The sequence below is a fragment of the Eschrichtius robustus genome, chromosome 11 (genome assembly GCF_028021215.1).
Source record: "Eschrichtius robustus isolate mEscRob2 chromosome 11, mEscRob2.pri, whole genome shotgun sequence".
In the NCBI taxonomy this organism is placed as follows: domain Eukaryota; kingdom Metazoa; phylum Chordata; class Mammalia; order Artiodactyla; family Eschrichtiidae; genus Eschrichtius; species Eschrichtius robustus.
Window position 1 is genome coordinate 77270177 of NC_090834.1, and position 17657 is coordinate 77287833.

At 38.4% G+C, this 17657-nt stretch overlaps 1 protein-coding gene across 5 annotated transcripts in view; it reads left to right on the forward strand.

Moving 5' to 3' along the window:
* The first annotated feature begins 1158 nt into the window (after positions 1 to 1158).
* Positions 1159 to 17657, forward strand: part of PRMT3 (protein arginine methyltransferase 3) — a 138680-nt gene continuing 122181 nt past the window's right edge. For 2 of the 5 annotated variants that reach the window (XM_068556359.1, XM_068556358.1), the window contains exons 1-7: positions 1159 to 1293; positions 1492 to 1633; positions 3302 to 3384; positions 4884 to 4933; positions 5560 to 5662; positions 13114 to 13273; positions 14614 to 14758. In XM_068556359.1, coding sequence (XP_068412460.1) covers positions 1266 to 1293; positions 1492 to 1633; positions 3302 to 3384; positions 4884 to 4933; positions 5560 to 5662; positions 13114 to 13273; positions 14614 to 14758 — 711 coding nt within the window. In that variant the 5' untranslated portion in view covers positions 1159 to 1265. Of the gene's footprint in view, positions 1634 to 3301; positions 3385 to 4883; positions 4934 to 5559; positions 5663 to 13113; positions 13274 to 14613; positions 14759 to 17657 lie in introns of all 5 variants that reach the window. The other 3 variants (XM_068556356.1, XM_068556357.1, XM_068556355.1) reach the window with 2 other exon arrangements.

Sequence of the window (17657 nt, forward strand, 5' to 3'; positions counted from 1 at the left end):
TAATACTTGATGGATTCTGTCCTCTAGGGGTTTACAGTCAAGGGAAAGGAGTGCATTCAGAAGAGTTTAGCAATAATACAAGGCATCGTTCTCATTCAGCAATTTTTTTTTCATTCAGCAAATTAATATTGAGTACCTGCCTATGAGTTAGGCCATATATTATGGGCCAGAGAAATGAAGGTAGAGACATGGCCCTACCCTCATGCTCAAAGTGTTGTGACTAAAGACGGAAAGAAGAAAGGAAAAAGCAAATGGTAGGTGATAAGAAAGAAACTAACAGGAGGCTGCTGGAATGACAGTGGAAACTACTTTAGAAAAGATGTCCTGAGGAAAGACTTTCTGGCTGAGACAAAAAGTATCTACCCTTTTGTAGAACATTCTTAGCAAAGACCTTGAGGTGGGAAAATGATTAGCACCAAATAAAAGGCTGAAGGATGGGGCCAAGGTGGAGCGTTGAGGTGAGATGTTAGGCAGGATTATGCAGAGCCTGGTAGGCCACGGTAGTCAATTTAACTGGATAAACTTGTGCCAAGCCCAGTGCTAACACCTGGGACTAGAACTTGGGACATACGCTTTAAAGACAAAACTCCTTAAAACAGCCCTCGAGGCTCTGGCCCCTCTGTGGCCCCTGGTACACCCACTGGCCCCTGCAGTTCCCTCTCCCCAGCCGCACCCCACGGGGACCAGAGAGGCCCGGAACCAGTGCGGAGTACCAGCCTCTCGCCTGCGTTCGACCTCCTCCGTCACCAGAGGGCGCAGCGAGCAGGTCGCCCCTCTACTAGCCGCTCATCCCTCGAATAAGGGAAGCACAGGGGGCGCGATGCCGACTGCAGAACCGCTTCCACCTCTGGGCTCTGGGCCGCGGTTTAGGACCTCCCGCTAAGGCCTGCCGCAGCCCGAGGAGAACACAAAAGCCAGGTCCAAACCTGCAACGCCCAGCCCAGGTTTCAGCGCTTACTCGGCGCGCGCTGCGTCAACCCTGCGGCAGGAGGCGGAGCCCGGACTCTCGCCCCGCCCATCCCAGCTCACGTGAACAACGCAGCGGCCCCGAGGCCGGAAGCGCTCGCGAGCCGGCGCGCGCGCTCTCCTGTTTCCAGGCTCCGCAGGGTTCCCGGAGCTTCGGCCCCGCCGCGTGCTCGCGCTCACGTTCACACTCACGCTCGTTCCCGGGTTCTCGGGCCGGGAGAGCTCGGAGGCGGTTGCGCGTGCGCTGCCCAGCTTGGTCCCCGCCCCCAGGCGCGCCGGGCTCTCGCGGCACTACCGCCATGTGTTCGTTAGCTTCGGGCGGAGCCGGTGGGTACCCCGGCCCCTCAGCACCCAGGCTGCGCCGCCGTGGGGCCGGTGAAAGCCCCTCCCCTCCCCCTGCGCCCGGGACGCCGAGCCGGGGTGGTGGGGCCCTGCAAGGAGGGAGGGGGAGGTGCGGGGGAGGGCCCCTCGTCCGCCCGCCTGGCACTGGGGTCCGAGGCAGAGCTGACCGTTTGCGTGTGCTAGGAGGCCGGGGCGCTGTGGAGGAGGAGGAGGAGGAGGATCTGCCAGGACTGTCAGACAGCGGTGACGAGGCCGCCTGGGAGGATGAGGAAGATGCCGATCTCCCCCAGGACAAGCAGCAGACCCCCTGCCTGTTCTGTGACAGGTTCGTCCACCTCAGCGCGAGGCGCCAGCCCTAGGGTGGCCGGGCCCCGTGGGTCTGTGTGGTCAGCTCATCTGGAGTCCAGCCCGGGTGGCTGCCCTGGAAGTCTGGAGCCCGTGGTTTGGAGTGAGGGTTTGTTGAGCCGGGAGACCCGCAGTGGTTTACAGGGAGGAACCATGAACTGGAAGCCCGGTTACACTGCTTCACTTCGACGGGCCTCAGTTTCCCCTTGTGTGAAATGAAAGGGTTCTGGGCCGGATCTGTGGTTCCCACATCTGGTTGTGCACCTCTGTCACCTGAGACACTTAAGAAAAAAATACACATATGCTAAACTGTGCACCTCCGCCCTTCTAAATCAGGGATAGGGTCCAGGAATCTGTTTCTACAAAGACCCTATCTGAAGTGATTCTAAAGAGTAACAAGTTTGGGAGTCACTAAACTCGATTAATCCCTCAGAACCTTCTAGAACCGTTCAGGCTCTCCCATTCTATAATTCTTTGACAATTAGAAAGCTTATCAGGTGTAATAGTTCCATTTGAGCCGTTTAAAGAATCACCTTTGTTAGGGGCTTCCCGCGCCCCCCCCCTCCCCGCACCCCGCCCCATTGAAGGGGAAGGACTTGATGCCATTTTCACTTAGGGAAAAAGACGCTGCAGTAACTTGTTCAAAGTCACAAAGCTGTGGTTTGTCTTATAACCAAATCCATGTTTTTTCCACTTAAAATTCTGCCTCTTCATCTTTGACTTTGGCTGCTGTCCTGGGCAAGTGGGCGTGAAAGAGGCCTGGTTGGCACTGGCCAGTGTTACTTTAATAAACATTTTACCAGTATCCCCTGAGTCTGAGCATGGTGCTGATTGGTGGTATATTAGCTTCTGATGATTCGTCATTGTTCCCACGTGTAGCCACATGTGGGTAGGTACGGGATGTCTGCATATAGTCTAGTCGTCAAAAAATAATATTTATTGAGCATCAGGGAGGTACTTCTTTGTGATAGGCTGTGTAAATACTGTATAAATAAGCTCTCTTGGTAAACGTTTGTTGAAAACTGCTGCATATGTGCTAAGCATATAGAAGAGGTAATGCAGGTTCTCTGCTGTGTGTTCCTATCTTATTACACGTCCTTCAGTTTTGCAGGTCACAGAATAAAGGAGCTTGGGCCTCACAGTGTCTATAATACAAATCCTTGGGGAGCATTGTAAGACCACTTTTTGAAATATGGCACTTTGGGAATTTACCAGCTATAAAATTACATTTTATGCTTTATTTCTGAAAGCAGTTTGAGCTGTGTCAGTTCAGAGCCTCTGAAAGCAGAGTTGATACTTAGAGGAGAAAAGAATCTAATGCAGTGAATTTTCATGTCATAAGAGACACAGTCTGTCAAAGGGAGTTCTCTTTCTTAAAAGCCTTGTGATAAATTCAGTGCTATTATTTGGCAAATTAAGCTAAACATTTTAAAGAGTAGTTTGTTTTAGGTGTAAAATGGGACTCAGAAGTACTAATTCCCTTTAGAAGTGCTGGGTTCCTCTCTACAGGTGTGTTTGTTTTTTTTTAATTAATTGGAAGTAAAACTGGAAACCTGTAGAGTGAGGGGGAAAAGTTTATATCTAACATGAAATCAATATTTAGACTTCTTAGGGGACTATTTCATGAAGCTATTGCTTGGTTTTTCAGGTTATTTACATCTGCTGAAGAAACATTTTCACACTGTAAGTCTGAGCATCAATTTAATATTGATAACATGGTTCATAAACATGGTGAGTACTTTTTGGAATAAAGAAAATTTTAGTTGTGAAATTTAAGTTCAAACATATGTTTTTCCAGACCATTCCTTTCCTATACAAATCCAATATAGTGAAACACATGACAACAACTTATGAAAGTGACGTGTTTTTGACAAATGGCTTTTGAGGAAAGATTGATAAATAAGTCATTCTTCTAGATATGATTCACTGTATTTAAGCTTAAATTGCCTTCACAACTAAAAAGGAAAAAAACCAAAAAAACCTTGGCATGTGATTACATTTTAATCATTTTAGAATTAGGAAGACAAGGGGCGTGGATATTAGAATCAGGGAGAGCAAAGGATAGAGGTGGACTTTGGAAAAGGAGGTGGATCATTATGAAAAATGACTTATCAGGTCAAAGCATAACATGGACTTAAAGGCATACAAGACTGAGTTTTATAAGGAGTTTGGTAAGAGAGTGTGGAAAAAGCAAGTGCTAAAGTTAAGGTGGTAATCCAGAGATTCAGCTGATGATTCTATTGAAACTTGCATCTAAACATACTTAAAATTAAAACCTTCTAATTTAAACGAATATAGAAGAGCTACAGTATCCCACTAATATTAACTAAATACAGAATTGGCTTTTTGGTCCCTGTATTTACTAACAACTAGAAAGGATGTTACTGAAGAATACCAAATATTAGGCAGATTTTGGGTCTCAGATAAACATATGATACAGTATATTTATGAATCATAAATTCAACTGCAACTACTTTTGTAAGATATAAGTGACTTAGTTTCATTTTTTTTTCATGTTTTTAATGTGCATTTTAAAACTGAATTGGAACTTTACTTTATATAATTTTATATCTTTTTCAATACCAAATAGGGGTTTTTGTATGCTATTATGCATATGAAACATTTTTATATGCTGGTATGTTCTCATAACAGTATTTCTCATGACAAATAATAATTGGTTGGATATGCTATTGCTTTCCCTTATTTTAAATGCTGCTTCATTTCTGAAAAGATGAGAACCAGATAACAAGCCTCACTGTTTTTTCATTTGCATCATTTAACTTAATGAAACAGCTAGTATACTTTGTTTACTCTGTGTCCTGGCAAAATTATAGTTTGGTAGGTACCATAAAAATTGGGGATTTAGAAACTTTAGTATCAACTCTAGTATTAACTGCCAAATACTTGGTAAAATCAAGGGCCTAATTTTCCTCATTTGTATAGTTCTGATAAGTGAGGAGTAGAATTCTAAAAATTAATTTCCGATTTTTCAGAAATGCAAGAAAAGCACTTAAAAATTTGTCCTTTCTGGCTGTTTCTCAATTAAAATATTCTGAAGTGTCAGAGTTACTGTTTCTAGTTCTTAATAAGAAATTCAAAATTTTTAAGTAGCAGTTTAGAGGATGGAAATATTTTATTGTCTAACCAGAGAAGCATCTTTGGAGCAGGTTAATGGAACAAAACTCATGTTATGTTAAAATAAGTGAATTATTTTTTTTTTTCCCTTTTAGGACTTGAATTTTACGGATACATTAAACTAATAAATTTTATTAGACTTAAGGTAAGGTGGTAGCTTAATCTACAGTTTTGTTTAAAACCTAAAGAAGTACTACAGCACTACAGATTATCAATGCAACGATTTTTAAAAGAATATGAGGAACTGCTATATAAGGAACTGTTTTAAATTTGACACTCATCATATTGGGGGAATCATGGACGTTAGGAACTAGCACAGCATACAGCACCAAGTAAATGGATACATACCATACTTAAGTGTGGTTTTTAATTTTGTGTAAGAGATGAATCAATGTTATGTGGCAAAGTAATTCACTGTCAGATAAAGGGGAATACTGATAGTCTTTCTGTAAAATCAGAAATAATTTCTAGTGTGATTTTTAAGTGCTTTGGTTGCTTTTTTTGTTCTGTTTTTTTAAATACTTTGTTCTAGTCAGTTGATGTTTATATTGCCATTTCCTCAAAATCCAAACAATATAAAACTGTGCATTGAAACAATTAAGCAATCATCCAGTCAAGTTAATGAAATGGCAGGTGAACATAGACTCTTTAAATAGAGATTTTGTGTGATGTAGACATGATTTCCTTTTTTGTTTAATTTTCCCAGTTTTTTGATAGGGGTATTTTGTGATTATGTGCGGTGAAAAAATATGCAATTAATTTTACTTCCAGAATCCTACAGTAGAATATATGAATTCCATATACAACCCAGTGCCTTGGGAGAAAGAAGAGTATTTAAAGCCGGTATTAGAAGATGACCTTTTACTTCAATTTGGTAAGATGAACATATGGTATCTACTTTAAAGCAGGGTCATTTGTTATGGCAAAATAGTGGTTAGGTGTTACAGGAAAATATATCATCCCCTTGATTCTCTAAAGACCTCGTCAGGTAGCTGGTTTCAGTAGGAACGTTAAGTCACTTAGAAAGTGGGAGTCACACTAACAGTTACCAGGGAAGAAGATGAGCTTGGGGTAAACATTGTATAGAAGATGTTTTGCAACATAGGGAGACTTGAGAGAATAATTTTTAGTTGTCAGACTGATTTTTAATGTAACTAAAATCGACGAAATTTTAAATTTAAATTAAAAAATTTAAATCAGTAGATTTAATATTTAATAGATTTAAGTAAATTTAATAATATTGCTGCTTTTACCTCATAATCCAATCAGATACTTGACTTTTCTTAAGACATCTAATTTATGGAGCTTTTGTTTTGGTGCAGGACAGATTCCACGAAAATTCCCCATGTACACTAACTCTTAAGCCTCCCTTGTGGCAGGGTCACTCATCTTTTGATTGTAGCTTTTTTAGTTTCTCGCTCTGTGTTTTGGTTCATTCCTTATTGAACAGGAATCTTATGAAAATTCTGTTGGCTCCCTATAGGTCTAATTTATTGGAGTTCATGATTTATTATTTTTTTTTAATGTATGCTTTCTTTCATGTTTTTTGTGCCAGTTAGGTGAGATAGAGGGGTTTGCTGTCTTCAGATCAGCAAGACCATTCTAAACAGACACATACCTTCACAGATAGTAGTTTGACAGTGTGTATTTGAGCAGTCCTTTGGTAAGTGGGAACTGTGGAAAACCACTCATTTCCTTGAGAAGTACTATCAAGAGAAGTTGTGTGGCAGTGTGATGCAGTAGTTAAGAACCTTAATGTAGGATTCAGGAACTAGGTGACCCTGGACAAAGCACTTAAGCTTTCTGTTTGTTAGGTCTTCATCTATAAAGTGAGAACTAGGGCCAGATTTCCAACTTTCTAACTCTAAAATTTGGTGAGGCCTAGGTTGATTCTTTCCCATTTTTACAACTTCTATTAAATTTTATTTCTCCTCAAAGTAACCAAAGTGATCTCTTTGATACATGACAAAGTGCCCACTAGGTGTTCTTCGTGACTCCCTAAACTCAAAATTGAACACTCACAGGTTGAAAGTAGTATGTTAAATACTTTAGAAACATGAAGAAATGAATCCTTCCCATTGGGAGCCCACAATCTAATAGTAGGAGTGTTTTGTTTTTGAATGACTGTCCTGTATTATAAGATAAGGTGGAATATAGTAAGTTTCATGAGAAGTAGGAAAAATAGTGCAGTTCAGAAGAGGAAGAGATTACTCAGATCAACAGATACTGAGTGCTATTTGCTGGTCACTATGGATACAGATTGGTATTGACCTCTTCACTCTCCAAAGGTATATTAACTTCTTTCAGACCTAATTTTAATTTCTAAAAAGGTGATAATGACACCTACCTTATAAAATTGTTACAAAGATAATGCATATTAGCACAGTGCCTGTCAGAGAGTAAGTGCTTAATGAAGGAGAATTTATTGTTATTAGTAAATAAGTTCTAAGGAGTTTAGATGAAGAAGTCACAACCGAGATCTGGAACAGTTAAAGGGCCTAGTAAAGGAGGTGGAACTTGAACTGGGCATGCTTGTTAGTGCACCGCCCATGTCTCTCAAAGGATCTGTGGGACTTCCCTGGCGGTCCGGTTGTTAGGACTCCATGCTTCCACTGCAGGGGGCACGGGTTTGATCCCTGGTCAGGGAACTAAGATCCCACAAGCCGCACAGTACGGCCAAAAAAAAAGCAAAAGATCTGTTCTCCTGGCCATTGGTGTAGAGAGATAGAAGAGAAGGTCTTCATTCTCATGGCTCCTGGCTTGATTACTGACCATTTCACCTGCACTGTCTTTCAGTAAATAGTTATTGAGCATCTGCTTTGTATTAGGCTTTGAGAATATAAAGATGACTAAATTTAAAAAGAAGATGACTGAGAAAATAGGCAATGAAAGTACAGAGTAAGTGGGGAGAAGTAACTATACTGATGGAGAAACCTGGCAAACACTGCCTTAGCCAGGTAATGAAGGTTAACATCATCGGTGATAAGACATGTCACTGGTATGGACCCTTTATATCATGTGATGAGAATGGCACTTTACCTCAGTGGTCTTCCTCCCAGGCCAGTAACCTCAGTCTAACCATGAAAAACCATGAGACAGACTCAAAGTGAGGGACATTCTACAGACTGCCTGACCAGTACTCCTCAAAACTGTCCATGTCATTAAAAACAAGGGAAGCCTGAGAAGCTGTTGTAGCCAAGAGGGGCTTAAGGAGACATGACAACTAAACATATGTGGTATCCTGGATGGGATCTTGGAACAGAAAGGGGACGTTAGGGGAAGACTAATGAAATCTGAGTGAATAAAATGGAGTTTAGTTAAGTTTTTTTAAAGTATGGTATAATATTTGAAACATGTTCCACAAAGGGTTAATATCCTTTTTATATAAAAGACTCTTGAAAGTTAAGGGACAAAGGATCAAAACAGTTGATAGAAAAATGGGGACAAATTCTACCAAAAAAAAGTAGGAAAATAGCCCAATAGCAAGATACCATTTCTCACCTCTCAGACTGGTAAAAAGTTTTACAATATGACAACACATTCTATTGACAAAGCTGCGGAGAGACAGGCGCTGTCATAAGATTGCTAGTAGAATGCAGATTTAGCAACACCTAACAAAACTGAACATACGCTTTTTAACTGAACAGTTTCACTCATAAGAATTGGTCTTGAAGATACACCTCCAACATTCTGAAAATACATATAAAACAAATGCCTATATAGAGGAGAGCGGTTGAATAAACTATGGCACGTCCACACCATGGAGTAGTATACCTCTGTCCTCTATTACAAAGAATGAACTGAACTGGTACAGAGTGTTATCAGGACATACTGTCAAATGAAAAAGGCAAAGCTCAAAAGAATATCTACTGTGATACTCTTCACATAAGAAAGAAAGAGATTTAAGAAAATGCTTATGTGTCTGCTCATTTGTGCAAAAGAAATACAGGAAGGATAAACTAGAAACTGAAGAGATTGGTTACTGAACGGGGTTTGTGGGACAAGGATGGAAGGAAGGGCGCAGTGGGATTGAGGTAACAGGGATGAGGATCGAGTGACACTTTGCTGAGTCTATCTCTTTGTATAGCTCCAACTCTCAGGACTATAGTAGTGTTTTTTATAGCCTTCATATAATCAAAAAAATCAACAGTTGAAACAACGAGGATGTATGTATACAAGGGTGGTGCTGGTGCAAAATGGAATGCAGGCACTAACAGATGAACTGAACTGTAATACAAAGGAATAATGTAACCATACTGCAGGGAGTGGGGAGGAAAAGAACTAGGTGAGTAACTGAAACCTTTAATGGATGTTGTGCTGAGGCTACAGATAAAAAGAACTGCATCAACGTTGTAATCCAGTAAGAAAAGGCATTTCTTGCAGGGTAAGGATTAGCAATTCTGACACTATTTTTGTGTATGCTAGAATGAAACAAGTAAGTTAATAATTTATGGATGGGGCTTCCCTGGTGGCACAGTGGTTAAGAATTTGCCCACCTTCCCTGGTGGTGCAGTGATTGAGAATCCGCCTGCCAATGCAGGGGACACGGGTTCGAGCCCTGGTCTGGGAAGATCCCACATGCCGCGGAGCAACTGGGCCCGTGAGCCACAACTACTGAGCCTGCGCATCTGGAGCCTGTGTTCCGCAACAAGAGAGGCCGCGATAGTGAGAGGCCCGCGCACCGCGATGAAGAGTGGCCCCCGCTCGCCGCAACTAGAGAAAGCCCTCGCACAGAAACGAAGACCCAACACAGCCAAAATAAATAAATAAATAAACTTATTAAGAAAAAAAAAAAAAAAAGAATCTGCCCGCCAGTGCAGGGGACACAGGTTTGAGCCCTGGTCCGGGAAGATCCCACATGCTGTGGAGCAACTAAGCCCGTGCGCCACAACTACTGAGCTTGCGCTCTAGAGCCCGCGAGCCACAACTACTGAAGCCCACGCGCCTAGAGCCCGTGCTCTGCAACAAGAGAAGCCACCACAATGAGAAGCCTGCGCACCGCAATGAAGAGTAGCCCCCGCTTGCTACAACTAGAGAAAGCCCGCTCACAACAACGAAGACCCAACACAGCCAAAAATAAATAAATAAAATTAATAAATTTATTTTTAAAAATTTATGGATAAAAGCCAGGTTTCTCACAGTTGGAGAATGAGGTTTTAGATAAGGAAATGAAGAATGAAATGAGTCCTGTGTTGACAGATTGGAATCAGAAGTGTCAGTGTAAATTCATAGTTTTCCTTATACAGACAGACAGATACAGAAATATAGATGTGTGTGGAGGGGGTTAGTATAATACATATACTTCCTAGCTCTGCTTAAAGGGCCTAGAAAAACCCCAGTAGCAATGAGCGTACCTAGTGCCCGGATCTTGATTTATATCCTTTATTAATAAAAGGAACCAAGGGTCCTTAGAGAGGTGATTGATTTCCAGGTGGGGTAGGGAAAATACAAGATAAATCTAGGACATCTTGTTCCAGAAAATAAGGAAGTACTTAAGAAAAAGTGGGGGAAGAGGGGACTTAACCTAAAGAACACAGGAACCAACCTGAAGGGGCTCCTAGTGGCCAAAGCTAGAAGAATTTAATCAATACAGAAAATGACAGTATTGGGTTTTAACCCATAGGATAAAATAAATGTCCATGAATTCATATTGACATGAATAATCAACCAAATAAATAAATGGGGAAGGAGTAGCTCCGCTTTAGCGTAGAATTCCTATTAATAAATGTCAAAGGGAAAAGAGAAACAGAAAATCAGCATTAGGCAAACACCACAGTAGTTACTTGCAGGAAAGAGCAACCCATGCATGCTAAGATTAGTGGGCGAAAATTTAGGTGGGTGAGATAGGATTTGCATAGTTCAAAGTATGTCCCCCAAGAAATTTGTTAACTACAAAGGAGCTGTTAAACTTTTGAGTGGAAAAACCGAGCAGACACTACCATAACCAAGTGATCAAGGTTAACATCACCAGTAATAAGTGTACTGATGCCATGAACCCCTTGGTGTAATGCTCTGAGGAGGTAACTTGCCAAAAATGTTTCACCTCATTCCAATAATGAAAAATCATCAGATGATCCCAGGTTGAGGGACAGTCTACTAAATTACTGATCAGTGTTCTTCAAAAGTGTCAAGATACAGTTATTGGGTTCAGTATTATGTAAATAATTCATGGTGCTGAATATTTTTGTTCAGATCTTTTATGTCTTCTTGGATTTTTAAAAATCTGCCTCTATCAGTTGTTGATAGGGGTGTATTTAAATCTCTGACTGTGATTAGAGGATTGTCTCTTTTTGCCATTAATTCTATCAGCTTTTGCTTCGTGTATTTTGAAGCTCTTTTGTGAGGTTTATTCTCATTTATAATTGTTATGTCTTCCTGATAAATTGACTATTTTTATGGTAGTTTTCAGCTGCCAAAATGAAGTATCCAGGTGATTTGAACCTCCTGAGAATGTAGATGTGGAAATTCATCTTCCTGAATATGGTTTAGGACTTTAAATTAGACTGTTTTGATATATTATAGTTATGCATCTTAATGTTAACTGAATCCTTTCTCCTTTTCAAATCTATACACTTAACCTTTAATATATAATTATCTGTGTACAGTTGGCCTTCATATCTGGGAGTTCTGCATTTTTGGATTCAACCAACCTTGGATCAAAAATATTCAGGAAGAAAAAAATTCCAGAAATTCAAAAAGTAAAACTTGAATTTGCTGCCCGGTGACAACTATTTACATTGTATTTATAAATATTTATATAGCATTTACATTGTGTTAGGTATTATAAGGAATCTAGAGATGATTTAAAGTGTTATATGTAAATACGCCATTTTATCCAAGGACTTGAGCATCTGCGGGTTTTGGTATACGAGGGGGGTCCTGGAACAAATCCCCCACAGATACCAAGGGACAACTGTGTTATTAATGCTAACAGCTTTTATTCTGACTCACTTCTTGCAGCAGAAAGCAAAACAGAGAAACTAGCCAAAACAAAGAAACCAATTTCTTTGTTTAGTTCTAATCCATAACTTAAACTAACAAGGTGGTTTGCAGACCGTGTGAAGAATTTTAAAGGCAAGGTACACAATGTGAGTTGTAGTAGTAAGTAGAAAATATAGTACACCATCCTTTAATAGTTTGGCAGTATTTTGTTGCTCTCATTAATTTTTGGTGAACTAAATAGTGGATGAATCTATAGTTTTTTAAAACAACGAGTCAGTATTCTGCTAGACTGTTTAGAGTTTTGTGGCACACCCGTACTGCTTTTATAACAAGTTCAATTTAGGCTCTAGTCTCTAAGTTATAATATTATCATGTATTTGTTAAGCTTAGTTATTTTGTCCCAGCTCTAAAGAAGTGTTGCAGGTAAAAACTGAATAGGAAAAAAAAAGTCGTGTTTCCCTCAGAGCTGTACTGAGGAGACAGTATAATATCTGCATTGTTTTTATTGCTTTCAGTTGATTCGACAGTTAATTAGACCGGTCAGTGGACATTGGGATTTTGTAAAACTCACTAGTTCCATATATTAACTTCTGTTTGCAGAGTTAATGATTTACATATATTAACTTCTATAGCAGAAGTTAATGATTTACATATAGTGAAATTAAATTTAAATCAAGAATTTTTAATAATACTAGGAATTAGGATATTTAATAATGTCAGCAATAAGACGGTGTATAGATTGCACACCACCTTACCCACGATGAAAAAGTTACTGAATGTACAGAATTCCTTACCTACACACTGTCCTTAAGGAATATCTAAATGTCATACCTGTTATTCTACAGATGAAGACCCAGAGGCTGGAGGTGGCCCTGTGTGGTGGCAAGAACATGGGCTGGGAAGGCAGGCATGGGTTTGAATTGTAGTTCCTTCATTAAACAGTTGCAAACAGTTCCTTCATTAAACAGTAGTCAATTTCTCTGAAATTTATTTTTCCCATGTCTTAAAATAGGGATAAATGTTTATATTTTAGGTTTGTTTTGAAGATGGAATGAGATGTAATGCATGAACTTGAAAGATACCTGATGATCAATATATGAGTTTTTTCCTTCTACTTTTTTGTTTCTTCCTGGGTTTGTTTCAGTACAATTAATGCTTATTTATGTGTTCAGTTTAGCTAACTAGTGAAAAGCTTAGACTAACAGCATGCTCTTTAAACTCAAATTGGAATAGTTTGGATATTAAATATTTATTTAATTAAAAGTACTAATTTTTCTCAGTTGGCCGCATAATAGGCACTTAGTATATACTTATTCGTAACACATTTATATGTGCTTCATTGTTATAAGATGGCCTGATAATAATGTCCATTTATTTATTTAGATGTAGAAGATCTTTATGAACCCGTGTCAGTTCCATTCTCATACCCCGATGGACTCAGTGAAAATACATCAGTTGTTGAAAAATTGAAACACATGGAAGCCAGGGCACTGTCAGCTGAAGCTGCGTTAGCTGGAGCGCGTGAGGATCTGCAAAGAATGAAGTAATTTATCAATCTCATAGAAAATTAATTGTTTAGATCCCCAAAATAATATAATTCATAAAAAGATAGAATATGGTAAAATATTTCATATACTGGAAAGCACAGTGTAGATATTTAATTTCAATAATATTAAAGATACACAGTATTTTTTATACATTGTGGATATAGTTGATTAACATAAAATTCTGTAGCTTTGTCTGTCCTCTTATATTTCTTTATAATTACTTTTGTACTAATGATAATTGTTCTGGGGAGTGTTTTCCTCTTGAGTGCTTTTTGTTCCTTGATATTGCCTTCCTTTGAATTACCTTATTTCTAATAGATTTCCCCATTTTACTTTTCCTCTCCTGGACTTTTTAAAGTGTAGGGATTAATATTTTTTAGGCTTGGGGAAAATACAGGGTTGAAATTTTTGTTTTTAAAGAATCAAAATATAATTATGATGAGGTATGTAATAAGAAAACCAGCTACATAGGATGGTTTTCTCTAGTGAGTAAATTAACATTCTGCTGGCTTAGTACTTGTCAGAATTTAATGTGCATACGAATCACCTGGGTATCTCGTTAAACTAGATTCTGATTCAGGAGGCCTGAAATAGGTAGTGTCTGAGATTGTGCATTACTACCAAGTGTATATACCTCTAGCTTAGCCTATTAGATTTGTAAGTTGGTTGCTATTGCCTGATTACCCATTTGATCGTTTGCCAGAATGTCCAGCAGGAAAAATAGTATAGCTGATTGTAGTTTCCCTTTTTCTGAGATTTTATGCTGGGTAATCTAGTAACCAGCAACTCTGTTATGTGCCTCTTTACACTTCTCTCCCATGTATACCTCATAGATTCTTGATGTGTTGTGATCAGAGAAGGAACTGAGTTTTAGAGCCTGAGCGGATGGTGTTGATGTGTGTAAATAATTCCCAGTTTGGTTCTGCTTTCTGCCTGTATAACCCTTCCATGAGATACTATGGTTTTAAAGAATATTCATAGCATTGGAATATGCTATATTGATTCAGCTGCTAAAATAAGATTTTGGAACAATAGAAATAATAAAGTTGAATAAAGTCATAGTGTGCTTATTTTGTTCACTTGAAAGATAAAACAGCCATAGCCTGCAGTTGGCAGTGCTTTTGTGATTTGTACGAGTGCTTCCAACTGGGTTTGAATATGCCACTGCTTAAGGTCCAGCAGGGGGAGCTTTCCGTTGCTTAAGACAGAATGTGATTTAGAAGGCTCATCACACCCCGCACTCCCCTCCTCCCCTTCCTCTTCCTCAGCCTCTAGCCTTTCCTTTTTTCATGGTCCAGTAAACTTGTCTCAAGGGTGTATTTCAAATTGATTACAGACAATTTGCTCAGGATTTTGTGATGAACGCAGATGTCAGAACCTGCTCGTCATCTACAACTGCCATTGCAGACCTCCAGGAGGATGAGGATGGCGTTTATTTCAGCTCATACGGGCATTATGGGATACATGAAGAAATGCTGAAGGTTAGAAAAGAGCACAGATGTACCAAATCCATACCAAAGGAAAAATAGAGTAAAAAAGGTTCTTAATACATTTGCTGTGGGAGAACTGCTTTTTTGGTTTTTGGTTTTTTGAGAACTGCTTTTTAAATCTTTTTGGTGCTTGATAGCTCGTCTTGCATTGAAAAGATTATAGAAGCATCAGAGACACTGTAAATTCTGTTTAAAATCATTATTAATCTTTATTATGAGATTACCTTTTGCTGGAAATAGAACATTTGAAAAAATTGCCGACGATTTTAGTCTTCTTAAGAGCAACTTTTAAGTAGGAAGAAAAATATGTTTGCCTTTTAATGTGTGAAGGAAATGATTAATTTTAGGGTTTTAATTAGCAGTACTGACTTTAGTTTGGGCGAATAATAATTCTTTGGTACTAAGTTAATTATAAATAATTCTCACATTTGTTACGGCATTACTTTTTTACATTTGAAATCATTGCTATATAGAAGAATTTCCTAAATCAGATACTTGAATTTGGTTGGTTTTAATTTTTATAATGGTAATGTCCATATAAACTATAAGTAGATTTCTAGGTATACCTGGTATATTATGTACATTTTATCATGTATTATATTATAGATTATAAAATAGCAAAATGTTTTTTAATTCAGCAAAACTGAAAATATCTAACTAGAGTAAAATAAATGTTGGAGTGTAAAAATTGCTGAAAACTTTAATGTTTATCTCTGTGAATTTTAGATGCCACTACTTTTTTTTTTCTTGAAAACCAACAAACGAAAAATTCCTTTCTGAATCCTTCTTCAAAAGATTGGTTTATTTTACGGACGCCCCAAGATTGTGTTCCTTGAAACATGCCCATTTAAAATAACCAGGGGTAGTTAATATGTATATATTTTGTTGAGTCAGTTTTGCAGGATCACAGAGTGGAGGTTTGCTGATTAATAGTAATTGTAATTACTTGGGGTCTTTTAAAGCAATGTCATGTCATTTCTTTGCTAATGACTTGTCACAGTTGGTTGTGCTTTTTGTTGTCACTTGGGTGGTTGCATAGCATTACAAATAACAGTTATGTTACAAGTAATAAATTAAGTCCAGAGTGAATTTGTTTAAAAGAAATTGACATACTCCATTTTCTCTGTTAAAATTAATTTTATTGTGTCTAGAATATTTCCTTTAAAGGATTTAATCTAAGCCCATATTTGCTGTTTTAAATCACCCCATCAATTTAAATGCCATGAACCTTTAATGCTTTTGATATGGAAATTGTATTGGGTTTTTCAGACAGATAAGGTTACTGAGACTCCTAGAAGATAGTACATCTGAGTGCTCTCAGAGTACAGTCATCAGGGAAATCCAGTTTGGACTTACTTCCAAATCTCTGTCCTGGACCCTTGTAGCTCTGTATCAACAACTAGAGGATCTTTACACCTGATGGAATATTTTAAGTTCTTTTGATGTACATATATATTTAAGAAGTTCCAGCTGGAAGTTTCCAGTGCTGTCTTTTCACTTTTAGAGAATCACTTAAGACTCCTTATTAATATAATTTTCCATGCCTTAATTCCCCTTTGCTGTTATACAATGTAACCACCTTCTCCTTGGAGATAACTTGATTAAGTCTTCATAGGGAATATGGATATATTTCATTCAAAAAGAACTATTTGCCCATTTTATGTTTTGTTAAGTTACATACTGTGGATGAATATGAAATGTGCCTTATATCAAGCAATATTTCTTCTGTTTCTTATCAAAGCAATTCTTAGCACACATAATTTTTTCAAGGTTGTGCTACTACTGGAGTCTCACCTGATCTTTATAAATAAATTAAAGTTGAGAAGCCATGCATACAGGACTTATTTTTATGCTTAGAATTGGCCTTGCTTTTATAAGAATATTATTTGGATTTTTTGTTGCTTACTAGTCACAGGTATTTTAATGACACTTTTTTGGCATATGTTGTGATTATAATTATAAATAAAGATAGTTTGTAATCTTATTTTCCAGAGTCAAGGTGCAGATAACTTTTTTGAATTCCAGAGTTAGCGGGATAGTGGACATTAACTTTCAAAATCCTTTGCCACTTTAATCTTTCTGAAGAAGGGTCGTTGTTGCTAATGTTATAAATCGGAGATGCATCACTCGCTCTTCTTTTCTTCCCCCCAAGTAAAACATTGTTCATCCTGGTGAAAATTGATCACAGATTATAGTACCATTAAATAATTTTTCGTTACTGCAGTTTCCTCATTGTATCTGCAGCTGACTCTTGCATTCTGTCCACCTTCATGAGCCTATACATTTAAAACATACTGTTACTTATATAGGTAAAATTTATGATACATAACTTTTCTGTTGTCTTTAGTCTCATACTTAAATTTTTTTAATATTTGTAGGAATTATTCCATTATACTGTACTAGCCTTAAAAATTGTCTTGCTTCTTAATATTGGACCTCTTATTTTATTCTTCTTTTGTGCTTCTTAGTTTTACTAGGTTAGTGCAAAAGATAACTTTATTTCTGTTTATTACCTTATTTTATATTGAAGAGTTAGTCTTTTGTTAGAATAAATTTTTAGAAATGGTTTGAGGGCTAGTCTTTGATTTGCTTGGATTTTCATGTTTAGTGAATTTTCCTTTCAAAAATTCATTTATTAAATTGAAGCTCTGCTATGTCCATGGCTCTGTGTTTAGTAGACTTTGAATTTCATTGCACCAGGGTGAGCATAGGAGCGAAAGCAGATGGATGTGTAGGCAGAGACTGGATGAAGGATTGTAGTTGAGCTGAGCGACAGTGCATGGATTTAGGACAGGAGTCGGGATACTAGTGATTAAGTTAGAGCAGCGGTGAGGCAGCGCGATTGGTGAGAGCTTTCCGAGTGACTGCCTTCTTGAATGATGTTCACCCT